Here is a 27,906-nt window from a genome sequence, read left to right as displayed (position 1 = left end):
TTTACAGATTTGTTATATTACTTGACCCTGGAGAACTTTACTGTACCTCTGTGCAAGGTTAGATAAATTTCTAGAATCTAGAGCCACTGAAATGCTTTGCATCCCTATACTTTTACCTAAAGAAGCAAATCTTAGCTAGATTTGGAGTCTGATGAAGTGGTCGAGAGGATCGTGAAAGCGCTTACTTTTTGTCTCTACAATTAAAGTTGATTTATACCAGCCGTGGTGACTGGCTCAGCCTGTTTTTCTTTATATCTGGATGTTTTGTGTGAGCCAGTTCTTTATCAGGTAGCCGGTGCTATTTTCTTTGCTAAATCACCAAATTATTGGCACCTACATCCGAGACAGTAGTGAGGTGCTTATTAGTCTAATAAAAATAGTTAACATGCTGAATTGCTAATTGCTTGGAGCAGCTGTTTCCCTTGTTTTCTAGCTAGACTTTACAGGTATAGCAAGTACATCTTCATTCCTAGTGTTTCCCAAGTTCTGTATTTTTTTGGTGTCTTAATGTCACTGCATTTCTTCTCTGTTGGAATTCCATATGTGACTCTGACATAGCACCCTATGCTACCAGAGTTAAGTTCTCTGTCTGGTATGGAGCACTTGGTTGTCTCTCTGTTACCTTTGTGACCTCATCATCATCTCATTATTTGCATTTGCTTATGAATTCTAATTTTCTGATTAAGAACATTTGTGAAACTGTTTCCCTGAGGCTTCACAGAGCACATTACACCATGTTCTTCGTGTTTCACTGTTGCAGTCATCACATTTGGGTTATCTGCTTGCAGTAGCCCTCAATCGGCCTGGTTATCAGAATCTTGGGTCTTGCGTCGGTTGCTGTCTCATCTTCCGTGACATCAGGTAGTCGGGGGTATAAAGCATGCAGCCGACGCCATTGCATCAGTCTTTCTTGCCGTGCGGTGCCCGAAGCAGAAGCAGTTCGCAAGTGCCGGTCGGCCGACTCCTGAAATTTTCGTTTTCGAGTTTGAGAGCCAAAGTATTCAACTAAAGCTAAGTACCCCGTTAGGGAAACTTTTTCTTGCTCTAAACCGATGCCAGTAAAAGTCAGTAATTGTATTTCTTGTGGAAAGCAAATACCTCAAAGATTTTCATTCATACTGTATTCCTTGCCTAGGTCCTGACCGCAAGATACCTCGCTGTCTGTTTTCTGCCTTATTTAAACCACGAACTATTCGTCGTCGGTACATTTTTGCTTCTAAATATTTTGGTTCTCAGTTCAATTATCCAGATATGTCTTCGGTAAGCCACCCGACTAGCAACATTCCAAAAAAACGCAAAGATAAAGACAGAGACAGGCCGCCTTTGCCCAAAGCTGCCAACGACGCTTCTCCTAAGCTAGTTACCAGTTCGCCAGTACTCAGTGAGGCGCTTTTGCAGCCCCTTATACCCACTACTTCAGATTCACAGGCCTCTACTGAGACCCATTCGGAGTCTGATATGCCGCGAGATGCTTCAACTGTGGAACCTGCAAATGTCTCTACCTTGGATGGATCCGGAGCCGCTGTGTAGGCACCGGCTTCTGAGGGTGTATTCAGTCTTACTGACTTGCATATTAAACCAACGCCATTTTCTAGGCCTAAAACATGAACCATGCCTAGGAAACAGATGCCCAGACTGCATGGTCAGGCCTCTATGCCTAAAAAACAAATTATAAAAATGGCTGGAGACCTTATTACTTTAATCATGGGAAGCCAACCTTCCCCCTCTAAGAGACCTAGGATTGAATTTGCTTATGATACTTCTGACAAGGATTCAGAAATTTCTGTTTTCTCTGATGATCAGGATTTACCCTTATCTACCTATGAGGATACCGATGCAAAGGACTGTATTCCCTCTGCTTCTTTCCCCAGAGGATTTTTCTTTTGGTGAAACCTTGCATACTCCTAAGGAGCATTTTCATGGGAAAGCCAGGATTATTCTGATTCTAAAAAGAGGCTTAGAGATTTCTTACTTCTGCCCCAACACAGACCTTTAGCATCCCTCCTGCTGGACATTGTTGACGATGCCTTTTAGGAATCTAGCTTGGCCCCTGACTCTTTACCTCCTGCTCCCAGAAAACCTGGTATATATTACTTCCTGATTCTCAAAAGTTCCTTTTTAAAAATCCTACTGCGGATCCTGAGATCATTTCACAGGGACCCAAGGGCATTAAGGCTACTACTGCCAAAAATCCTACCCCCTTAGATAGAGATTACAGGGCCCAGGATAGATGGGGTAAGAAGGTATACACCTCTGCAACCTTGGCCATCAGGACTTTAAATTGCCAGTTTCATATGTTAAAGTATCAGCAGCATATTATTGGATTGCTTAAACAGAAAATTATGTTGATTCCTGATTGTGTTGAAAATAAGGATTTACAGGATTTACTGCATTCTGCTGAACAGGTTGGAAAGCATACTTTGCAATGTGGTTTTGATTCACTAGAGGCATCTTGCAGGGCTGCTGTCACCGGGTCTGTACTTTGAAGGCATGCTTGGCTTAAGGAGCAATCTTTTGCCAGATCATGTTAAAACTAAATTGCTGGATGCTCCCTTAAATCAGGACCGCCTGTTTGGCGACAAAGCAGTTGTTGTTCTTAAAAAGATGGAGGAAAAAGCTAAATCTATGCAAACTGTTAAAGATTTCTTACAAGTGCAGCCTTCTAGATTTAGAAGGCATTGGCCCTCAAAAAATTGTTCCTTTCCTGCCTCTTCCAGGCCTTCTCAGTTCAAACCCAGAACCAGCAGAGCACCCAGGCTTCAGTCCCAGGGTACACACAGAACTAAACAGTGGGGGGCTCCCACTTCCAAATCAGGGAGTAGTAAGACTCCCCCCTATGGTAAGCTGTCTCATTGACTTTAACTTTAAAGCTAACAAACACTTCTCAACTGACTGCTCCTATAGGGGGAAAAATTGCTCTGCAAGCAAAAAACTGGGAACTCATTACCCAGGACAAATGGGTTTTAAACATAGTTTCCCAAGGTTACAGATTTCACTTCCACACGTTACCAACCCCAAACGGTTGGCCAGCTCTACCAAATCAGTGGGCAGAGGCTCAAAAACTGGTTCTCTATCTCTTAAGATTAAAGGCTATTCAGACTGTACCAGAAGAGGAAAAGGGACAAGGTTTCTACTCCTATCCTGGACCTGTCAATCCTTAAACACCTTTTTGGTGATTCCAAAATTCAAGATGCTAACTCTCCACCAGTTGCTTTCCATGATCGGCAAAGATGCCTGGTTGGCAACACTGGATTTAAAGGAAGCCTACCTGCACATCCCAATCAGGGAATCTTGCAGAAAATACCTACGCTTCAAAGCAGGTTGCATGCACTATCAGTTCTCTGCACTGCCCTTTGGCTTATCTACTCCGCCCAGGGTATTCACAAAGTGCCTAGCTCCAGTCATTGCATTTTGCAGGCAAAGAAATATTCAAATATACCCACACCTGTACGATTGTCTAATTCAGGCAGAAAGCCAGGACATACTTTTGAAGCATCTGGCATTTGTACAAAAGGTGTTAACTTTTCTGGGGTGCACCATAAACGAAAAGAAATCCAAGCTGGTACCCTGTCAACAAATTATATTCCTGGGAGCAAGCTCGAACACAACTTCCCAGATGGCATTCCTCAAGCCAGAGAAACAAATTCATTTGACAACTTACTTCAAACTAGTGGCCACAAAAACACTGCTATCTGCAAGGCAAATACTGCAAACCTTGGGGTTCATGGCTTCGTGCATTCTACTAATTCCATATGCAAGACTGCATATGAGTAAACTACAATGGTATCTAAAAAGCCTATTGTGTCAACATTCTCAGGATCTAGAAGTAATGATTCCTATCATACCTTGCCTACAGTTAGAATTCCTTTGGTGCGCAGAGGCCTACCACCAAAACAAGGGACTACCATTCACTTTACCCCCTGCCGCACAAACCCTAACAGACGCATCAGACTATGCATGGGGGGGCTCACCTGGCAGGGAAGTGCATTCAAGGCAAATGGAACCCAAGTCAAATGCGCCTGCATATCAATCTAAATGAAATGTTAGCTGTACAGAATGCTCTGACAGCCTTCAAGGACCACATTCTTTCAGGACAATTAATGGTAAAGACGGGCAACACCACTGTTATGTGGTACATAAACAAGCAGGGGGGTACTCATTCTAACCCCCTCTGCAGACTAGCCATGGCTCTGTGGAACACAGCCTTGAGCTACCAAGTTCATCTACAGGCTCAATTCCTGCCAGGAAAACTAAATACACTAGCAGACAAACTAAGCAGAAATCTCATGGACCCACACGAGTGGAAACTGGAACCAACGATTTTAAACATGTTGATCAGCAAATGGGGGATCCCAGATATAGACCTGTTTGCCTCCCCCCAGAACTACCAATAGGACAAATTCTGCGCAAGGTCTCCCCACAAACAAGCTTGGAAAATGGATGCTCTGTCCTTCAGCTGGAAAAATCTATCAGTTTATGCCTTTCCTCCTCTGCCTCTCCTCTCCAAAGCACTACTAATGATCAAACAGGACAAACCAAGGATGATACTGATTGCACCAGACTGGCCATGCCAACACTGGTACCTCCTCTTGCGCAGCGTGTCACAGCTGGCCCCATGGCACTTACCTCAGACCCCCTACCCTGCTATCTCAGCAGGAGAGCCAGATTCTGCATCCCCAGCTTCAAACCCTGAACCTGGCTGCCTGGCTAATTACCTAATCTCTCCATTACCATCCCTCAGTAAACAAGTGTCGGATGTCATTTTGGAGGCAAGGAGGCCTAGTACTAGAAAATCTTATTCTGAAAAATGGAAAAGATTACGTGCCTGGAACCAAACTCAAGGGATGGCCAGAGCAGTGCCCAATTTACCTCAGATTCTTCAATACTTAACTAAAATGCTTCACAAGGGCCTTTCCTTTTCCTCCATCAAAATTCATGCCTCTGCCATTTCAGCTCATTACAACACAGAACCACCCCTCTTTTCTCACCCACTGCTCAAGCAGTTCTTCAGAGGGGCCAAAAACTTAAGACCACGCAGGAGAGCCCCTACTCCAGCCTGGGACCTTAATTTTGTATTGGAAAAACTCAGTCTTCCTTCTTTTGAGCCAGTTGCAACTGCAGAGTTAAAATTTTTTTCTTGGAAAACAGCTTTCCTTTTAGCAGTCTCTTCAGCAAGAAGGTTATCTGAATTACAGGCCCTTATGGCAGTGGAGCCTTTCATCATCTTTCATGCGGACAGGTTGTCCCTCAGGACCAATCCCTCTTTCATGCCCAAGGTGGTATCCAGTGTGGCTCTTAATCAGTCTATTCATTTGCCAAGTTTCTTTTCTAATCCACAGAACGAAGGGGAACAGATACTGCACTCCTTAGATGTGCACAGACAACTTAGATTTTACTTGGACAGGACTAAACCTCAAAGAAAATCTGAACTGCTGGTGGCATTTGCTGCAGGGACAGAGGGGAGGACTATTTCAAAGCAAACCATTTCTAAATGGATAGGCCATTGCATTCATTTCTGCTATAAGCACCACAGAAAACCTATCCCACAGGGGATTAGACCCCATTCAACCAGGGCTGTATCTACCACTACAGCCTTTCTCAGAGGTGTCCCTACCAGAGACATCCTAGAAGCTGCTACCTGGAGTTCTGTACATAATTTCACCAAGCATTACCATTTGCCAATTTTCTCTAAATTCAGGGCTGGCTTTGTCTCCAACTCTACTCAGCTGCGTACCGCCTACTCAGAGGCGATCTGTGTCTGACGCATAAAGCCATGTCCAACCCAAAATTAATGGACATGCTTCACCTCAGGAAATCTAAATCCCTTAGAGCTACACGCTCCAGGGACCTGAACCTCAGCACAGAAATAAATAGGACATGCTGGAGGGACAGATTCATATCCCAGAGGCTCCCCTCACTCTGGAACAAAATCCCAATCCATGTCAGGCAGAGCCCCTCACTGACCCTCTTCAAGAGAAATCTTGACAAATGGATGGGAGATCGTAAGTTTACCCCTGGGATCTCTTCTGTGTCGCTGCTTGACAGAGGTACAGTAAACAAACCTTAAAAGGGCTACCTTCTGTGACCTACTATACAAAGGCACAGTCAACTAATCTAAAAGGGTGGCGAAAGCCAAACATACTCTGGCTAGGCTTATAAATGCCCTAGGGCAGATAGCCTAGTATCAACCTATGAACCTATGAGCCACTGCAGTCTTGCAGGGTCTTATAGCTGGTCCTAATGCTATCTAAATTCCTCCTCCCGTCCTTAGCTTTGGGAATCTACCCAAATGTGATGACTGCAACAGTGAAACACGAGGAACATAGTACAGTTGTGTACACTTACCATAAATGTAGATGTTCGAGTGTATTCACTGTTGCAGTCCTAGTTACCCTCCCTCCAGCCCCCTGACTTCTTTTGGATATACCTCTATTCTCCTTTACTATACTTAAAAGCGTTTTGGTGTACTTGCTTTTTTGTTGGAGGTATAACCTTGTGTGTATATATATATATATATATATATATATATATATATATATATATATATATATATATATATATGGGTCTACTACTAATGCCCGAAACGACGATTCCCCGACGGAAAACTCACCGACGCCAGATGACCGACAGGTAAGTGTACCGACAGGGTGATTTGCCGACAGCGGAAAGACCGACAAGGGAATGTGCGATCGCGACGCGGTAAGTGTGCGATGGTGACGGAGTTAGGAGCGGTCAGGTAAGTGCTCGAGATTGTGGGATGTCGGGTTAGGCTGTGGGAAAGATGAGTGTGTGTTCGTGTCGGAGGTATGGTTCGGGTAAGGTAAGTGTGTGCTAGTGAGGGACTGTAGTTTAGGGACGGGTTAAGTGAGTTAGGGTTAGGGTGCAGATAGGTGATGTGTGCGTTAGTGTCGGAGCTTGGGCTAGGGGTGGGTTAAGTGAGTTAGGGTTAGGGTGCAGGTAGGTGAAGTGTGCGTTAGTGTCGGAGCTTGGGCTAGGGGTGGGTTAAGTGAGTTAGGCTTAGGTGCAGGTAGGTGAAGTGTGCGATAGTGTCGGACCTTAGGGTTAGGGTTTGGGTCAGGGCTAGTGTGTATGCTATGTAGTGTCGCGTGTTGTTTACGCCCGTGTCGGTGTAATGGTGTTCGGTGTTTTGCGTTGTCGGGTTTGTGTGATGTCGGTCATCTGGCGTCGGGGAGTTTTCCGTCGGGGAATCGTCGTGTCGGTAATTAGTAGTAGACCCATATATATATATATATATATATATAGATATGTAAATACATATATATATAAATATATATATATATTTATATATATGTATATATATATATATATATATATATATAAATACAGATATATAAAATATTTAATTGCTTCCTATAATATTTAATTGCTTCCCATTAAGGGGGGCACCTGACATCTGGGGCAAGAAAAGCTGATGTAATGGCATCGGCTGCATGCTTTATACCCCTGACTACCTGACGTCACAGAAGATGCGACAGCAAACCAACGCAGGATCCAAGACTTTGATAATCAGGCCGACTGAGGGCTACTGCAAGCAGATAACCCAAATGGGATGACTGCATCAGTGAATACACTCGAACATGTACATTTATGGTAAATGTACACAACTTACTTTTTATAGCTATAACTGTCATGCTGTAGCAGTGACCATGTAGTGATGCGTATATACATTTTTTTGGCACACTAAGTTTGTCAAAGCATGGAGTTGTGACTAGAAATATGTGTTGTTTTTGGAATTAATTCAGATGAGGAGCTAATTTTTTTTTTTATTAGAATTTGTAAAGCCTCTCTTTAAACAGGTTAGATTTGCTGTAAAATATTTTTTGGTAGCTGGACTTAATCAGGTTTTCTAATGCATAATTGCACAACTTGCCTTGACTTTAGAATACTGACATTTCATGTGTTGTGTCCAGTTGTATTTAACTTTTTCCTTGTTTTTTGGGGAAGTGCTAAACATTGTGGCTACATTTCTGTGTTGTGGGGTACTAAATGTGTGTTATCTTTTGGCATTTATTTGGTGTGCTGCTGTTTCCCTGCTGAAGACTATGGATGCAGACCATTCCAAATCACCAGAAGGAATACTTGGAGTTTTGGGCCACATGTTGTCAGGAAAGAGCTTAGATCTGCTACTTGCTGCTGCAGCAGCTACAGGGAAGCTAAAATCCTTTGCGCAGAAGTTTGTCAAGTAAGTATATTATGAAGAGGAAAGTCATTATTTTCAAGGGTGCTGTTTGGCTCATGGCTTGTGCATGAAGGGTGCTCTTTTATGGATATTATCTATGATTACTGTTCTCAGTGGTTGCCAGTTCATTAAGCACTCCATAAATGTGCCATGTTTTTGTGATTGCTTGTTTTTTTTTTTTTTTTGAATATTTGAACAAAAGTCTTTGGTAAACAGACTATTGTCACTGAGTTCTGTCATCGCTGTGTGTAAAAGAAATCTGAAACTAACGTCTGCTGTTATTTAGTGACTTTAAAATCCTCTATGATTTTCAGGAAGACCTTAGATTTTATGAGGGATAGTCCAAAAATATAAGGCAAAAATCTGGGCATTCTGCGAAAATCTGGATGGGTGGGAGGTTGATGTTCTTCGTGTTTCACTGTTGCAGTCCTCACATATGGGTTATCCCAGCTCTCAGTAGCCCTTAGTCAGCCCAAATACCAGAGTCTTTGGTATGTGATGTCAGCTGCCGGCGGTTGTAAAACTGATGTCAGAATGTCAGGTATAAAGGGAGGCAGCCGACGCCATTTCTCCAGTCTTTCTTGCCGCAGAGCCCGAAGCAGATGCAATTCGCACTAGTGTCGGTCAGTTGTTTACCTTCGTTTTGCTTTCCGACTACCAAGTTGAAGACGCCTTCAGATAAGTACCCCATTGGGATCCTCCTTTCTTGCTTTAATGAATGTCAGATAAAGTTAATAACTGTCTTGCCTGTGGAAAACAGATTCAGCACCATGATTTACATTCCTATTGTATAACCCTAACTGCGATCTCTGAGCTTCCTTTAACCCGCGTACCGTACGCCGTAGAGCTAAGATTTTGTATAAGCATTTCGGAGTCTGGCCTAAGTTCGGTATGGCGTCTTCTGGTCTCCTGACTTCAGATATACCTAGGAAACGCAAAGACAAGGACCGTGACAGGCTTAGGGTTAAATCTACTGATGACGCACCGGTGAAATTGGTCGTCAGCACAGCAGTAGTCAGTGAGGCGCTTTCGCAGCCCCTGTAGTCCGCAGATTTTCAGCTGCAAGCCTCTGCCGAGACCTTTACGGAGTCCTCCATGCCGCAGGCTGCTATTTTGTCTTCAGACCCTCTGCCTTTCGCCGCCTCAGATGGGACCGGAGCCACTTTGCAGGCACCGGCTTTTGACGCCTCTTCTTTTCTACATGAGACCAGAACCAGACCGACTACTTTAGTTAAGGCTTCTGCAGTTTCTAGGCCTCCCGAGGCCCTCCGGATTGCTAGTAAACTTTCCAGCCGCAAGCCTACTCACAAGCAGGCATCGGCCTCCCCTCCTGTGCCTCAGTCCCAGTAGGTAAAGATGGCTGGTCTTATTAGGGGCTCTCATCCCCCCTCCCTCAAAGAGGGCTAGGGAATTATCTCCTGATGTTTTGTGTGTCTCAGATTCTGAGATTTCCAGTATGTCTGCTGGTGAAGAAGGAAATTCTCAACTTTTTTCTGGCTTTAAGGATTCTGATGCTGAGGACTCCAGCCCTTCTGCCTTCCCTCCAGAAGATGTTTCCTTTGGGGATACATTGAATACTCTTAGGGAGCATTTTAAATGGGAATGTCAGGATTTTCCACAGTCTAAGAAAAGAATCAGGGAATTTTTGGATTTGCCACGGCATAAGACTCTGGCTATACCTCCAGTTTTGGAAGTTGTGGATGATGTTTTCATGGAAAATTCTTTAACTCCTAATTCTGTTCCTCCTGCCCCCAGAAAACCGGATAGGTATTATAGGGTTCCTGACTCTCATAAATTCCTTTTTAAAAACCCTAGTGCTGATCCAGAAATTATTTATCAAGGCCCCAAGGGTGTTAAGGCTACTATTGCTAAAAATCCTGTGCCTTCTGATAAAAGAGTCTAGGGCCTTGGACAGGTGGGGTAAAAAAGTCTACAACTCCTGCCATTAGATCCGTGAATTGTCTTTTTCACATGCTTAATTATCAGCAGCATACTTTGGAGGCTGTTAAGGCTAAACTTGGAGATATTCCTTCTATGACGTAGAACAAAAATTTACAAGACTTACTGAATTCTGCCACTTTAGGTAATAAGCATTCACTTCATTGTGGTTTTGACACTTTGGAGGCTTCCTGCAGAGCAGCAGCCACTGGTTCCATAATTAGAAGTTATGCTTGGCTCAGGGGGCAGCCTCTTTCTGACCCTGTTAAATCTAAATTGCTGGATGTTCCTTTGCACAAGGACAGTCTTTTTGGTAATAAGGCTGAGGAGGTACTGAAGAAGTTGGAGGATAAGGCAAAATCTATGCAAGCTGTAAAAGATTTCCTTCAGGTTCAGCCTCCTCGGTTTAGTAGGCATTATCCTTCCAAGAATTGGTCTTTCTCTGATCCTGGCCAGCAGGGTCACTCTAGGCCTAGGGGTTTCAGATCTTCCAGAAGGCAGCCTTCTGCCCCTCAAAGGGCTAAACAATGGAATTCTGCGTCTGCTAAATCGGGGAGTTCTAAGCTAGCTTCCCAAAGCAAACATTCTCAATGACTCTGGCCTTCTTGTGCCTACCTCTGCGGGCCCTGAGTTTCCGTTGGGGGGAAGGTTAGCCAGGTTCGCAGTGGTATGGTCTACCATCACAGACAACAAATGGGTGATAAGTATAGTAAACCAAAGTTACAAGTTTTACTTTCACACCTTCCCTGATGTTCATTGTGTTTCACTGTTGCAGTCATTACATTTGGGTAGTCCTGCTGGCAGGTTGCCCTCAGTCGGCTTGAATTCCAAAGTCCTGGGTCCTGCGTCGACTGCTGTCACCCCTTCACTGACGTCAGGTCGTCAGGGGTATAAAAGAAGCAGCCAACACCATTTTCTTCAGTCTTTCTTGCCGCGCGGTGCCCGAAGCAGAAGCAGTTCGCAGGTGCCGGTTGGCTGACTCCTGAGATTTTCAAATTAGAATTTCAGATCCGAAGTCTTCTATAAAGCTAAGTACCCCATTGGGGAAACTTTTTTCTTGCTCCAGAACCAATGTCAGAAAAAGTTAATTGTATTTCTTGTGGGAAGCAAATACCTCATAAGGACTTTCATTCTTACTGTATTCCTTACCTTGGCCCTGATCATAATTTTTTAGGTTGTCGGTTTTGTGCTAGATTTAACCAATGTACTGTTAAGCGTCGGTATGATTATGCTTTAAACTACTTTGGGACGCAGATTTAATTATCCAGAAATGTCGTCGGAAAGCCATCCGACTACCGGAGTTAACAAAAAAACGCAAAGAAAAAGAAAGACCGAGGCCCAAAACCGATGACGAAGCTTCTCCTAAGCCAGTCGCCGGTTTGTTGGTCCTCAGTGAGGCACTTTCGCAGCCCCTGATGACCGCTACTTTAGAGTCGCAGGCTGCTACCAACTCCTACGTGGAGTCGGCTATGCCAATGGAAACTGAGCAGGCACCGGCTTCTGAGGGTGTATTCAGACCCAAACATCTATACATTAAACCGACTTCAAAGGCAAAGACTAAAGCACCTTCAAAGGCAAAGAAGCTACCCCAAGAGCCACGTGGACAGGCCTCCATGCCCAAAAAACAGATGCTCAAAATGGCCGAAGACTTGATTACCTTAATCAGGGGTTCCCATCCCCCTCCTGATAAGAGGCCTAGGCAAGAGACTGACTATGAATCTTCAGATCAGGTTTCCATTTCTTCTGATTCCTCTTCTGATCAGCAATATTCTTTTCCCCCTATGAGGATTCTGATGCTGAAGAATCCATATCTTCAGTTTCTCCTCCTGAGGATTATTCTTTTGGGGAAACCTTACGTACCATAAGAGAGCATTTCCACTGGGAGAACCAAGATTTTTCAGTCTAAGAAGAGTCTCAGGGATTTCCTATTACTACCTCAGCACAAGCCACTAGCCACCCCCCTGTGTTAGACATTGTAGATGATGTGTTTTCGGAGTCTAGCCTTACCCCTGACTCCTTACCTCCAGCACCTGTTAAGCCTGACAGATATTACAGGGTTCCTGACTCACATAAATTCCTTTTTAAAAAACCCAGAAACTATTTCTCAGGGTCCCAAGGGTGTTAAGGCTTCCGCTGCAAAAAACCCTACCCCTTCTGACAGGGATGCTAGGGCACTGGATAGATTGGGGAAAAAAGGTTTACACATCTGCTACCTTGGCTATAAGGGCTTTAAACTGTCAGTTTCATATGCTCAAATATCAGCAACATGTCATGGCATTGCTTAAACAGAAAATGTTAAATTCTGAATGTGCAGAAAACAAGGAAATGCAGGATATATTGTATGCAGCTGAACAAGCTGGAAAGCATAATTTGCAATGTGGCTTTGATTCTTTAGAGGCCTCCTGCAGGGCCGCAGTTACAGGTTCTGTAATTAGAAGGCATGCTTGGTTAAAGGAACAAAATCTGCCTGATCCTGTTAAAGTTAAATTATTGGATGCACCTTTACAGCATGATTCTTTGTTTGGTGTTAAGGCAGAGGTGTTAAAGAACATGAAGGACAAGGCTAAATCTATGCAAACAGTCAAAGATTTCTTACAAGTACAGCCACCTAGGTTTAGTAGACACTGGCCAACAAAGAATTGGTTCCTTCCTGTGTCAAACAGACCTCAAAGGGGCAGATCCCAGGCGCAAGGTTCATACAGGTCAAATCAATGGGGTGCTTCTACCTCCAAAAGTGGAGAAGACAAATCACAGCCTTACAGGAAACAGTCCCAATGACTTCCCCCCAGCCTGCACCAAGCACTTATTTCCTGGTAGCACCCTTAGGGGGAAAATTAGCACTTTTTTCTCAAAATTGGCAAATTATAACCCAGGACAAGTGGGTTCTAAATATCATGTCACAAGGCTACAAGTTCCATTTCCATACCCTGCCAAAGGCAAACGGCTGGCCAGATCTGCCAAAAAATCAATGGGCAGAGGCACAAAAACAAGTCTCATCCCTCATGGACATGAGGGCCATTCAACAAGTGCCAGAGCAAGAGCGGGGACAAGACTGTTCTTGGTACCCAGAAAGGACAAGGCAATACTGGACCTATCGATTCTGACTAGATTCCTGGATATGCCAAAATTCAAAATGTTGACCTTACAGCAGCTACTGCCCATGCTGGCAAGAACTCTTGGCTTGTACCTTTAGACCTAAAAGAGGCATACCTGCATGTCCCACTCAGACAAATATGCAGAAGATGCCTCAGATTCAAGGCTGGCTCAATGCATTACCAATTCTCTGCACTGCCCTTTGGCTTATCTATGCGCCCAGGGTCTTTACAAAGTGCTTGGCACAAGTAATTGCATTGTGCAGACAAAGAGGAATACAAATATATCCTTACTTGGACAACTGTCTAATTCAAGCAGAGAACAAGGACATCCTTCTACAGCATCTGGCGTTTGTGAAAAAACATGCCTAGGGTACACAGTCAACGAAAAGAAATCAAAACTTGTACCCTCTCAAGAGATAATATTCCTGGGTGCAAGCTTAAATACAACTGCGCAGATGGCTTATCTCACGCCAGACAAACAAAGACAACTGACTACCTACTTCAACATGTTGGCAACAAAGGCCCAGTTATCTGCAAGAAAAATTCTGCAGGCTTTGGGCTTTATGGCTTCCTGCATCCTACTAATTCCGTATGCAAGACTGCATATGAGGAAACTTCAACGGTACCTAAAAAGTGTTTGGACTCAACATTGCCACAGCCTGGAAACTATGATTACTCTCATTCCCTGCCTGCAACAGGAGTTTCGATGGTGGGCAAAGGCTTGTCACCAAAACAAGGGACAGCCATTCATGTTACCCCCAGCCAGGCAAACACTAACAACGGATGCGTCAGATTAATCCTGGGGGGCCCACATGACAGGAAAATGCATTCAGGGAACATGGACCTCTAACCAAATGTATCTACATATCAATCAAAAAGAGATGCTAGCTGTTCAAAATGCCCTGACAGCCTTCAAGAACCTACTTCAACCAGGACAACTACCGATAAAGTCAGACAACACCACGGTCATGTGGTATATAAACAAGTGGGGGGCACACATTCTTACCTCCTTTGCAGACTAGCCATGACTTTGTGGGACGCAGCATTGACTTATCAAGTACATCTGCAGGCACAATTCCTGCCAGGAAGGAAAAATACTCTGGCAGACGAACTAAGCAGAAACCTCATGGATCCCCCATGAGTGGCAGCTGGATCCACAAGTCTTCAGCATGATAACATGGAAATGTGGATGCCCAGACGTAGATCTATTTGCCTCCCCTCGCAACTACCAACTAAAGAGATTCTGCACAAGGATTTATCACAGACAAGCATGGAAAGTGGACGCCCTATCCTTCAGCTGGAAAAACCTATCAGTATATGCCTTTCCCCCTCTGCCTCTCCTCCCCAAGGTACTCCTAAAGGTCAGACAGGAGAAGCCAAAGATGATACTGATTGTACCAGACTGGCCCTGCCAGCGCTGGTACCCAATATTAAGGAGCTTGTCTCAATGTCCAGCTTGGACCCTTCCTCAAGTACCACATCTACTGTCCCAGCAGAACAATCAGATCCTGCACAGCCAGCTCAGGACTTTAAACCTGACAGCATGGCAGATAATGTAGTCATACAAAACACACCTCTCAGCAAAGCTGTGATGGATGTAATTTTGGGAGCCAGAAGGCCTAGTACTAGAAAAATCTTATGCTGAAAAATGGAAGAGATTCTGTGCTTGGAACCAGGCACAAGGAACGGATACAGCTGTGCCAAATATTCCTCAGATTTTACAGTACTTAACTGAGATGCTGGACAAAGGCCTATTTTTCTCATCTATTAAAATTCATGCAGCTGCCATTTCGGCCCATTACAATACAGAGCCACCAATATTTTCTCATCCCTTATTAAAACAGTACCTCAGAGGAGCCAAAAATTTAAGGCCTCCAAGGAAATCACCTGCATGGGACCTCAACTATGTCTTGGAAAAACTCACCCTGCCTCCTTTTGAGCCAGCTGATACTGCCAATATAAAGTTTTTATCTTGGAAAACAGCTCTGCGCCTAGCAATAACTTCTGCAAGACGAGTTTCAGAGCTACAGGCACTCATGGCTGTGGAATCTTTTATAATTTTTTATCCGGACAGGGTCTCCCTGAGGACAAATCCAACATTTATGCCTAAAGTGGTGTCCAGTGTGGCCCTTAACCAAACCATTCATCTGCCAACTTTTTATCCAAATCCACAGAACAAGGGGGAAAGAATTCTGCATTCTTTGGACGTACACAGACAACTTAGATTCTACTTGGATAGAACCAAAGTTTTCAGAAAGACAGAGCAATTACTAGTGGCATATGCTGCAGGATCACAAGGAAAGGCTATCTCAAAGCAGACTATTTCAAAATGGATAGCCCACTGCATTCGTTTCTGCTACTTACAACATGGCAAGCCAGTGCCTAAGGGGATTAGGCCACATTCCACCAGAGCTGCAACCACTTCAGCAGCCTTTCTCAGGGGAGTACCAACCAAGGACATTTTAGAAGCAGCTACTTGGAGTTCAGTGCACACCTTTACAAAGCACTATCATCTGCCACTCTACTCTAAATCCAGGGCAGGCTTTGCCACTGCAGTTCTGCAGGGACTTTTAGCCACTCCTAATGCGGTTTAGCTCCAGCCTCCCAACCATAGCTTTGGGAATCTACCCAAATGTAATGACTGCAACAGTGAAACACAAAGAACATAGTACAGTTGTGTACACTTACCATAAATGTAGATGTTCGAGTGTATTCACTGTTGCAGTCCAGGTTACCCACCCACCATCCCCCTTTTCTTCTGATCTATCTTTCCTTCTCTGATTTATACAACGTATGTGGTGTATTTGCTTGTAGATGAAGGTAAAGTTTGTATTGGTGCATGTAATCATATATATATATATATATATATATATATATATATATATATCTATATTTTGGCAAACCTTTTAGAGGGCACCTGACATCTGGGGTAAGAAAAACTAAAGAATAGGGCATTGGCTGCTTCTTTTATACCCCTGACGACCTGACGTCAGGGAAGGGGCGACAGCAGCCGATGCAGGACCCAGGACTTTGGAATTCAGGCCGACTGAGGGCAACCTGCCAGCAGGATTACCCAAATGTAATGACTGCAACAGTGAATACACTTGAACATCTACATTTGTGGTAAGTGTACACAACTGTACTTTTTGCAAGGGTACCCAGACATACCCAGAACTCTCAGGGCAGAGGTAGAAACTCAAATTTCTTCTCTGCTGACTATGGGGGCTGTAGAGCCAGTTCCTGCAAATCAGGCAGGCCTAGGCTTTTATTCAAAACTTTTTCTGGCACCTGGCACCCTTTTCTGGATCTGTCTATTCCAAACACTTTTCTGGTGATTCCCAAATTCAAGATGCTCACCCTTCAACAGTTACTACTCATGCTGGGCAAGGATTCATGGCTGGTAACTTTGGATCTCAAGGAGGCTTATCTGCACATCCCCTTAAGGGAAAGTTGCAGGCAGTTCCTTCGCTTCAGGGCTGGGGAGCAACATTTTCAATTCTCTGCATTGCCTTTTGGCTTATCTACTGCTCCCAGAGTTTTTACCAAATGCCTGGCTCCAGCCATTGCTTTTTGCAGGCAGAGAAACATTCAAATTTATCCTTACCTGGAAAACTGTATCATTCAAGCAAACTCCCCAGAACAACTAGAAAAGAATTTGGATTTCGTGAAGAACATTCTCACCTCTTTGGGTTACACTCTCAACGAAAAGAAGTCAAAGTTGGGAGATTGTTTGTTGTCCTGGGAGCGAGTCTGAATACAACCACCCAGATGGTATTCCTTCCTCAACTGAAGCAAGAAGATCTTTCGGCATACTTCATGAACTTGGCAAGCATGACCCAGCTCTCTGCAAGGCAATTCCTGCAAGCACTGGGGTTCATGGCTTCATGTATTTTGATGATCCCATATGCAAGGCTGCATATGTGAAAACTTCAGTGGTACCTCAATAATCTTTGGTGTCAACACACACAGGACTTAGACTTGATTCTTCCCCTGATTCCCTGTCTACAAATGGAGTTCCTCTGGTGGGCGACAGCCTATTCTCAGAACCTCCTGCCGGCCACACTCTCACCACAGATGCCTCAGATGTTGCATGGGGCACTCATCTGGAGGGCAGGGGCATACAGGGAACTTGGAGCACCCATCAGATTCATCTGCACATAAACTTAAAAGAATTGATAGCAGTGCAGCAGGCCTTGCTGGCTTTCAAGGACCTACTCTACCCTGGGACTCTGCTGATCAGGACAGACAATATCCCAGTCATGTGGTACATCACCAAGCAAAGGGGGACTCACTCTTACCCCTTGTGCAGACAAAGCATGAAACTATGGTCCATAACAGCATCCATGGGTTTACATCTTATAGCCCAGTATCTTCCAAGAAGGCTAAACTCCTTGATGGATCATGTGAGCAGACATGTCCTGGATCCTCATGAGTGGCAACTGAACAAGGACATTTTTCATCGCATCACTCATCATTGGGGCACCCCACAAGTGAATCTTTTCTCCTCTCACACCAATCATCTCCTTCCAACCTTCTGTACCAGGGAGTTTCACAACAAAGCTTTGAGGGTGGACGTGTTGTCCTTCCCATGGTCACATCTCTCAGTTTATGCATTCCCTCCTCTGCCTCTTCTTCCCAGAGTGCTGCTAAAGATAAGGGATGAAAAACCAAAGGCTATTCTGATAGCACCAGATTGGCCCAGGCAACATTGGTATCCCCTCCTTCGCAGCCTTTCACAGGCTCAGCCTTGGCATCTTCCCCTGGTACCAGATCTGTTAGGTCAGGGAGGGGGAAAGTTCCTTCATCCTCATCTTCAAACTCTGCATTTAACTGCCTAGCTAATACTTTAAATCTTTCCAAACAGATGGTTGAAGTTCTTCATGAGGCCAGGAGGCCTAGCACCAGAAAATCATATGCAGTTATATGGAAGAGATTTTGCTCTTGGATGCTGGCTAAAGGAGAAGACTGTTCTCATCCTTCTTTTTTCCTCATTCTTGACTACCTAGCAGGACTGCTTAATGGTGGACTTCCTTTTTCTTCAATCAAAATTCACGCTTCAGCAATTTTGGCTCATTGTTCCTTTGAGCAACCCATTTTCTCTTACCCCTTGATGAAACAGTTCCTGAGGGGAGCTAGTAATCTTAGACCTCAGAAGAGCTCCTACTCCTGCTTGAGATCTTAATTTTGTCTTGGAAAAACTTACTCTACCTCCCTTTGAACCAGCTGCCTCTGCAGATTTGAAGTTTCTATCCTGGAAGACTGCTTTCCTTTTAGCTATTACTTCAGCTAGAAGGGTTTCTGAGCTGCAAGCCTTAATGGCAGTAGAACCTTTCATTATATTTCACTCAGATCGGGTTTCTGTGAGAACTAATCCCTCCTTTATGCCTAAGGTAGTTTCCAGTTTAACCCTTAACCAGTCTATTCACCTGCCTACATTTTTCAACAATCCCCAAAATAAAGGGGAAAGGAATGTCCTTCAAGGATGCATCTGCAGTCTTTACAAATGGGTTGTCCTGTCGTCAGGCAGCCCTTCGGTCGGCCGGATTCCAAAGTCTGGGTCTGGCTTCGGCTGGTGTCGCACTTCACCCAACGTCATTGCGGCAGTTCTTCGGGTATAAAGGCATCAGCCGACGCCATTTTCCTCAGTCTTTCTTGCCGTGTGGCGCCCGAAGCAGAAGCTGTTCGCAAGTGCCGGTCGGTCAGATCCAGAGATTACTACTACCGAATATTACTTCGAAGACTTCTAAAAAGCTAAGTACCCCATTGGGGACTCTTTCTTGCCTCAGCCGATGTAAGAGAAAGTGAATAACTGTTTATCTTGTGGGAAACAAATACCTCATAAAGATTTCCACTCCTATTGCATACATTGTTTAGGCCCAGACCATGACGTAGCAGCTTGTCTAGCCTGTGCTTCTTTTAACCGACGGACGCTTAGACGTCGGTCGGAGTTTGCTGAACAGATTTTCGGCTCCGATTTTGCATATATTATGCCGTCGGATCCTCCGACTACGCAAATTACCAAAAAACGCAAAGAAAAGGGCCGACACTCGCGGTCCGTGGTTTCGGCCGAAACCGCGAGTGTCTCGGTTTCGGCCGAAACAGAGCAAGCGGTTCTTTCTTCAGCCGAAATCATGCCTTCTACCGAGGCAGAAACCAATCCAGGGGTGCCTACAGGGGACGCCAGTGGCAAGGTAACAACCAGCGAGGCACGGATGTAGCCACCACCACTACAACAACTCAATCACAGTGACTTGGCGGTGGCACCGCCTACCAGGGAACAACTAGAAGCACCCTTAGGCGGAAAGCTAGCCTTATTTTCAAAGAACTGGCATTGCATCACAAGAGAAAAATGGATTTTGCAAACTATAGACCAAGGTTACAGGTTCCATTTCCATACTCTACCAGGAAAGAGAGGAATGCCAAACCTACCACCTACTCAAAGGACAGAAGCTCTAAAGCAAATATCTCAATTATTAAGAATGAGAGCTGTGGAAAAGGTACCATCTATGGAGCAAGGAAAGGGATTTTACTCCAGACTCTTCCTGGTACCAAGAAAAGAAAACAAATGGAGGCCTATTCTAGACCTGTCTGCTTTAAACACATTCCTCATTGTTCCAAAATTCAAAATGCTGACCCTACAGCAGCTTCTTCCCATGCTGGGCAAGGAGTCTTGGCTGGTAACTCTAGATCTCAAGGAGGCATACCTGCACGTCCCCATAAGACCAATTTGCAGAAGATACCTCAGATTTCTTGCAGGATCAGAGCATTATCAATTCTCAGCATTGCACTTTGGCTTATCTACTGCGCCCAGAGTGTTCACGAAATGCCTGGCATCAGTAATCGCTCATTGCAGACTTCAGGGGATTCAAATCTATCCCTACCTGGACGACTGCCTGATACAAGTGGACAACAAAACCAAACTAACAAAAGACTTACAAAGAGTCATTTACCTGCTGCAAGCCCTGGGATATACAGTCAATATAAAAAAGTCAAGGCTGATTCCATCCCAAAGAATAACCTTTCTGGGTGCAGAACTGGACACATCAAAACAAATGGCATTTCTAACTGCAGAAAAGAAAGAGCAGCTTCCTCTCTACTTCTTGGCATTAACAAAGCAGAACCATCTAACTGCAAGAAAAGTGCTACAAGCTCTAGGCTTCATGGCATCCTGCATAATACTGGTCCCTCATGCCAGGCTGCATATGAGAAAGCTACAGTGGTACCTAAAGAATTTGTGGTCTCAACACAAGCACAGCCTAGAAACCAAAATTCCAGTGATCCCATGCCTGAAGCAAGAGTTCCTATGGTGGGCTCAGGCCTGCCAATCAAACTCAGGATTGCCCTTCTGCAAAAGTCAACCAAGACAAACCATCACGACAGATGCCTCAGACCTCGGTTGGGGCACACATGCTGGGCAAGTGCATTCAAGGCCTATGGACTCAAGACCAGCTGCACCTGCACATAAATCTAAAGGAAATGATGGCAGTAAAATTGGCAATCCAGGCATTCAGACCTTTTCTCCAAGAAGGTCAGTTGATGATAAGGACAGACAACACCACAGTTATGTGGTACATCAACAAACAGGGAGGCACACACTCATATCCTCTATGCCGGCTGGCACTGGACCTATGGGATGTGGCTCTGAGCTACAACATTCAGTTACAAGCAATTTATGTACCAGGAAGGAAAACATTCTAGCAGACATATTAAGCAGAACTACAACAGATGCCCACGAATGGATGCTGCATCCGGACATCTTCAAAGCCATCACAAGAGAATGGGGATTACCACAAATAGACTTGTTTGCATCCCCACTCAATCACCAGCTAAAGAAATTCTGCACAAGGACGTACCACCCACTTGCTTGGAAGGTGGACTCCCTATCTTTCAGTTGGAAAAGCCTGATAGCATACGCATTCCCACCACTTCCTTTGATGCACAAGGTGCTTCTGAAGATCAAAGAGGAACGTCCGAGGATCATTCTGATAGCTCCAGACTGGATAAGACAACATTGGTATCCATTGCTGAGGAGCATGTCCCGGGAACAAATATGGACACTGCCCCTGATCCCATTACTGTTAACACAGAACAACTACAACATCCTGCATCCAAACCTGAAAACTCTGCAGCTAACTGCCTGGAACATTACATAACAGCAATTAACCCAAATTTATCCCAAAGGGTTAAAGACATAATCCTGGAGGCTCGTAGACATTCAACAAGAAAGAATTATGCAGCAAAATGGAAAAAATATCTCATTTGGAGTACTGCAAAGGGGCAAGATGTGACACTGGTGAACATAGCCAACATCCTGGAGTACTTGGCAGAGCTCTTCCATACAGGCCTGTCCTATTCTTCCATCAAGATACATGCATCAGCTATTTCAGCAGAATACAGCTTGGATCCTCCTGTCTTCTCGCATCCTCTGCTCAGACAGTTTCTGAGAGGAATTAAAAATGTGAAACCTCCCAGGAAACCTCCATTGCCAGCATGGGACTTGAACTTTGTGCTAGAAAAATTGACACTTCCCCTTTGAACCAGCAGCAACAGCAGAATTACAATACTTATCCTGGAAGACTGCATTCCTGCTGGCAATAACTTCAGCAAGAAGGGTCTCTGAACTACAGGCATTAATGGCAGTGCAACCCTTCCTGATCTTCCATCAAGATAGAGTGTCCATGAGAACAAATCCTACATTTATGCCTAAGGTGGTATCCAGAGTCTCTTTAAATCAGGCTATCCACCTTCCTACATTCTTCCCCAACCCACAGAACAGGGGAGAAAGGCTCTTACATACCTTGGATGTACATAGACAATTACGCTACTACCTGGACAGGACAATAACCAATAGAAAAACTGACCAGCTTCTGGTAGCATATGCAACAGGAAAGGAAGGAAAACCAATTTCAAAACAGACAATCTCCAAATGGATAGGAAATTGCATTAGATTTTGTTACTCCTACCATGGAAAGAAAACTCCAGAGAACATCAGGCCTCACTCCACAAGGGCTGCAGCCACTACCACAGCTTTCTTACGAGGAGTGGCTACCAAGGACATTATAGAGGCTGCTACTTGGACCTCCGTGCATACATTTGCCAAACATTATAATTTACCTCTATACTCTAGATCCCGAGCTGGTTTTGCCACTGCTGTTTTGCAAGGGATCCTAACTACACCATAATCTCTACTCATTTCCTCCTCCCCTAGTTTAGCTATGGTATTCTACCCATTTGTAAAGACTGCAGATGCATCCTTGAAGGACATAGTACAGTTTTGTACCTACCATAAATGTAGATGTCCGATAGGAATGCATCTGCAGTCAGGATTACCCACCCTCCTTCCCCTCTGAGGTACTCCTAGGGTATTTGCCAACCTTCAGCTAGCTTTATGGTGTATTTGTTTGTATATATGTACATACATGCTTATTTTGTGTGTTTGCTCTCTACTGTTTGGAAATTTTGGCATTTATCCAAATTTAGCCATCCAAGAGGGCACCTGGCATCTGGGGCAAGAAACACTGAGGAAAATGGCGTTGGCTGATGCCTTTATACCCAAAGAACTGCCGCAATGACGTCGGGTGAAGTGCGACACCAGCCGAAGCCAGACCCAGACTTTGGAATCCGGCCGACCGAAGGGCTGCCTGATGACAGGACAACCCATTTGTAAAGACTGCAGATGCATTCCTATCAGACATCTACATTTATGGTAGGTACAAAACTGTACTTTCTGTACTCTCTTGATGTGCATGCACAGCTGAGATTTTACTTGGGACAAAATCCTTTCGAAAATCTCAACAGTTGTTGGTTAGTTTTGCTCCTGAGGCTCAGGGTAAAGCTATTTCAAAACAAACCATCTCCAAATGGATTGCTCATTGTATTCACTTTTGTTACCTGCAGCATGGGAAGGTTCCCCCTCAGGGTATTAGGACCCATTCTACTAAAGCAGCCTCTACCTCTGCAGCCTTTCTGAGAGGTGTGCCTACTAAGGACATTCTAGAGGCAGCTACTTGGTCTTCTCTCCATACTTTCACAAAGCATTACAATCTACCTTTGTTTTCTAAATCCAGGGCTGGTTTTGCCTCTTCAGTTTTTCAGGGCCTTCTTACCAACCCTTAATCTGTGATCCTTCCTCCACCCTTTGTCTTTTTCCTGGGCTTTGGGAATCAACCCATATGTGAGGACTGCAACAGTGAAACACGAAGAACATAGTACAGTTATGTACACTTACCATAAATGTAGATGTTCGAGTGTATTCACTGTTGCAGTCCTGGTTTCCCACCCTCCATTCCCCTTTTTTTTCTAAGGCACAGACTATATATATTTTTATTTTTTGTATGACGTGTCCAGGGTGCTACCTTCCTGGGTTAGTCTTCTTTTGGGGGCTCCTGACAGTTAAGGCAAGAAAAACTGAGGAAATGGTGTTGGCTGCCTCCCTTTATACATGATGTTCTGACATCAGTTTTACAACCAGCGGCAACCGACGTCATATACCAAGGACTCTGGTATTCGGGCTGACTCAGGGCTACCGGGAGCCGGGATAACCCATATGTGAGGACTGCAACAGTGAATACACTCGAACATCTACATTTATGGTAAGTGTACACAATTGTACTTTCCCCCTTGTCAGCAGAACCTTGTGGTTCTGTATAGGTTTGTTGTGATGATTTAATTATCCCGATCTCTACTTGTAATTTACAGAATTAGGCTGAAAAAACAGAATGGATATATCCATGTAGTAAATCAAAGATATTGAAATGCAAAAGTGAAATAAAATTATAAGTAGACTTCTGTATTTCTGTTAATTAAAATGTGGGATTGAGGTGACCTAGCTGTAACCGAGTTTGTGATTTGTTTGGGTAGTTATACTCATCTGTTCATCTCTGAACTCCATGTTTGTATTCTTACAACAGGATAAGCTCTTTTAAGTTAATCATCAACCAAACATATTGAGGGTTCTTTTGCTTACAGGACACAAGAGACACCTCAATATAAATATTTTAGAAATATATAGATTTTTGAAACTGCCCTTCTGAACTGGAATTTGAGTAAAATACTGAATTAGTTAATTGCAATCATTGTACATGTTAGAGGGAGAAGAAGGGATGAGCGTATTTTAATTTAGTAATATATAAATATTAAATATGTAAGACCATGATTCTCCAAGCTTGAGCACTGTTCTGGCCACATGAGTGTGTCTGTGTGCATGTATCTGTGTGTTATTAGTTCATCTTCTTATGTCATAGGTTTCTACTGCACCTATCTAGAAATTTGTTCAATTGGGTTTTGCTTCAGCAGGTACCTTATTTCTAAGACCCCAAACTGTAAAAATGTCTCAATCTACTCAAACCCATTTTCAGTAGAAATCACAAGGAGGAAAGTTCCATCTGCACAAGAAAATAGTAGGCAACATAATAAGGTAAATTCAAGTACATAAAACTATGAATATGATGACTAGTATTCTGTATGACAGCGGTCTCCAACCTTTTTTGTACCAATGACAAGTTTCATGTAAGACAATTTTCTGCGGACCAGCCATCGCGTGTGCGTACTATTTATTTATTTGACATTTGTTTAATGGGAAGGCCCAACTGGACTAGAAGTCCATTTTCAGCCGAGACCTAGGGAGAAAAGCTCCAAATTACAATAAAAAGACAATTGACCATAATTACCCAAAAAAAGTGTACATTCTGCTTAACAGCATAACATTGATCTACTGATTGAGAGGTACATAGACGTTATGGCAACCTTATTTGACTGTAAGATAAGAGCAATATTTAAAACCTGTCCCTATTATTTGGCTCTGTCCACAGTCCATATTTATTGTGCAGGAGGTTGAGTGGTATGGTCGAGAGGTAACACAAACCTCATTGCTGCTGCCAGGGATCACTCTCACTCTTCACACTTTCTCTCTCTATTCACCCACACTCGCATGCAGAAACACACACACACACACACACACACACACACACACACACACACACACACACACACACACACACACACAGTCTCTTTTGCATTCATCCTTGCATTCACTCACACAAGATCGTTCTCACTCTATCTCCATCTCTCTCTCTCACACACGGTCTCTTTTGCTTTCATGCACGCATTTACTCACATATCACTGTCACTCTTCTGATCTCTCTTACACACACAGTCACTCCCTCATTCATGCATGCATTCACTCACACATCGCTCTCACTCTCCCGATCTCTCACACACGCACAGTCTCTTTTACTTTCATGTATACATTCAGTCACACATGCAGACTGAAACATATACACACACACATGGACTCTTCTACTTTCATGCACGCATTCACTCACACACGCAGACACACAAACACACTCATACACACACTCACTTTTTCATTTAATTCCATGCCTGACAGCCCTGTGGTTGGGGACCACTGTTGTATGGCATTAACAGGTAACGAACAATTTAAGTTTGAATAAAGATAAGTAATGGTGAAAGTTGGTTAACCCTTGGAAAAAAAATAGGACTAGTAGGTATGAAGTGATAGAATATATGTCCATCAGCATCAACAGAGGTCTAAGGCTACAGAGTGCTACTAAGCTTAATTTGTGGTTCTTGATTTGGGTCAATTTGTTTTCTCTTGCTGTCACTTAACTTGACAGTGCTTCCAAGTCACCCCTGAAAAGAGGCAGCTGTGCTTAGTGTGTTTACCTAATTAAAATATAAGTGTGTTAATACGGAGAAGGCATGGAATGGATAACACAGAAGGAAACATCACTCCACTGGAGAAAATATGCAGCAGTCATGTATTGGATATAGTATAGAAAACTGGGCAAGGCTGTCATGCATTAAAAGGAATTGAAAAATATATGTTAAGTATATTCAAGAGATCCACATTTAAAGAATGTCATGATATGTAATATACCTTGCAGGCATAACTTGAGTGAAAATTGGTAGTGAATATGAGCTGGTAATTTACACTGTTCCCCAAGTGACTGTGGCTTTTCTCCCTAGATATCTGAATATGGGTTATACCCAGAGGAGACTCCTGGTCAGGAAATACAAAAAAAAAAAAAAAAAAAAAAACAAAACAGTAGCAGTGCCTTAATTGATTAATCTTCATTTTGGCCATTAGGATGGCATTTGACTGTACTACTAGTAGATGTTTTTCATGTTTCACTGTTGCAGTCATTACATTTGGGGGTTATCAGCTTGCAGTAGCCCTCAGACGGCCTGATTATCAAAGTCGTGGGTGCTGCATCGGTTGCTGTCTCATCTTCCATGACGTCAGGTAGCCATGGGTGTAAAGCATGCAGCCGACGCCATTACATCAGTTTTTCTTGCTATGCCGTGCCCAAAGCAGCAGTTCACAAGTGCCGGTTGGCCAACTCCTGAAATTTTTGTTTTTGATTTTCAGATCTGAAGTCTTCAACTAAGCTGAGTACCTCTTTGGGGATCCTTTTTCATGCTCTTAACCGATGTCAGTAAAAGTTAACAGTTGTATTTCTTGTGGAAAGCAAATAACTCACAGAGATTTTCATTCGTACTGCATTCCTTGCTTAGGCCCAGACCACGACGTATCTCACTGTCGGTTTTGTGCCTTATTCAAACCTCGAACTATCCAAACCTCGAACTATCCATTGTCTGTTCATTTTCGCATCTCAATATTTTGGTACTCTGTTCAATTATCCAGAAATGGCTTCGGTAAGCCACCCGACTACCGACATTCTGAAAAACCGCAAAGATAAAGACAGAGACAGGCCGCATATGTCCAAAGCTGCCGACGATGCTTCTCCTAAGCTAGTTGCTAGTTCGCCGGTACTCAGTGAGGTGCTTTCACAGCCCCTGATACCCGCTACTTCAGATTTGCAGGCCTCTACTGAGACCCATTCGGAGTCTGGTATGCCACGAGATGCTTCTTCGACTGTGGAACCTGCGGATGTCTCTACCTTGGATGGGTCTGGAGCCACTGTGCAGGCACCGGCTTCTGAGGGTGTATTCAGGCCTACTGACTTGCATATTAAACCAACGCCATCTTCTTCTTCAAGGCCTAAAACTCGATCCATGCCTAGAAAAACAACGCCCAGACCGCATGGTCAGACCCCTATGCCTAAAAAACAAATGATAAGAGTGGCTGAAGACCTTATTACTCTAATCAGGGGAAGCCACCCTTCTCCCTCTAAGAGACCTAGAACTGATTTTCCTTCTGATTCTTCGGATCAGGATTCTGAAATTTCTGTTTTCTCTGATGACCAGGAGTTGCCCTTATCTATCTGTGAGGATTCTGATGCAGAGGACTCTGTTCCTTCTGCTTCCCCTCCATAGGATTTCTTTTTTGATGAAACCTTGCATACTGTTAGGGAGCATTTCCACTGGGAAAGCCAGACTCCAAAAAGAGGCTTAGGGAATTCTTACTCCTGCCTCAACACAGGACTTTAGCTATCCCTCCTCCTGTACTGGACATTGTAGATGATGCCTTCTCGGAATCTAGCCTGGCCCCTGACTCTTTACCTCCGGTTCCCAGAAAACCTGACCGGTATTACAGGGTACCTGACTCTCAAGTTCCTTTTTAAGAATCCTACTGCGGATACTGAGACCATTTCGCAGGGACCCAAAGGCATTAAGGCTACTGCTTCCAAAAACCCTACCCCCTCTGATAGATGTTCCAGGGCCCTGGACAGATGGGGTAAGAAGGTATAC

General features: G+C 44.0%; 1 protein-coding gene across 1 annotated transcript in view; it reads left to right on the top strand.

Annotated features, from left to right (window-relative positions):
- The window catches only part of MED24 (mediator complex subunit 24), a 1,193,465-nt gene that overhangs the window by 324,481 nt on the left and 841,078 nt on the right, over positions 1-27,906 (top strand). The window contains exon 14 of the mRNA XM_044055033.1: positions 8,061-8,203. Coding sequence (XP_043910968.1) covers positions 8,061-8,203 — 143 coding nt within the window. The remainder of the gene's footprint in view (positions 1-8,060; positions 8,204-27,906) is intronic.

The sequence above is a fragment of the Protopterus annectens genome, chromosome 13.part0 (assembly GCF_019279795.1).
Source record: "Protopterus annectens isolate FY-2018-M chromosome 13.part0, PAN1.0, whole genome shotgun sequence".
NCBI classification, from domain to species: Eukaryota; Metazoa; Chordata; order Ceratodontiformes; family Protopteridae; genus Protopterus; species Protopterus annectens.
This window is presented reverse-complemented; position numbering and strand designations above follow the sequence as displayed.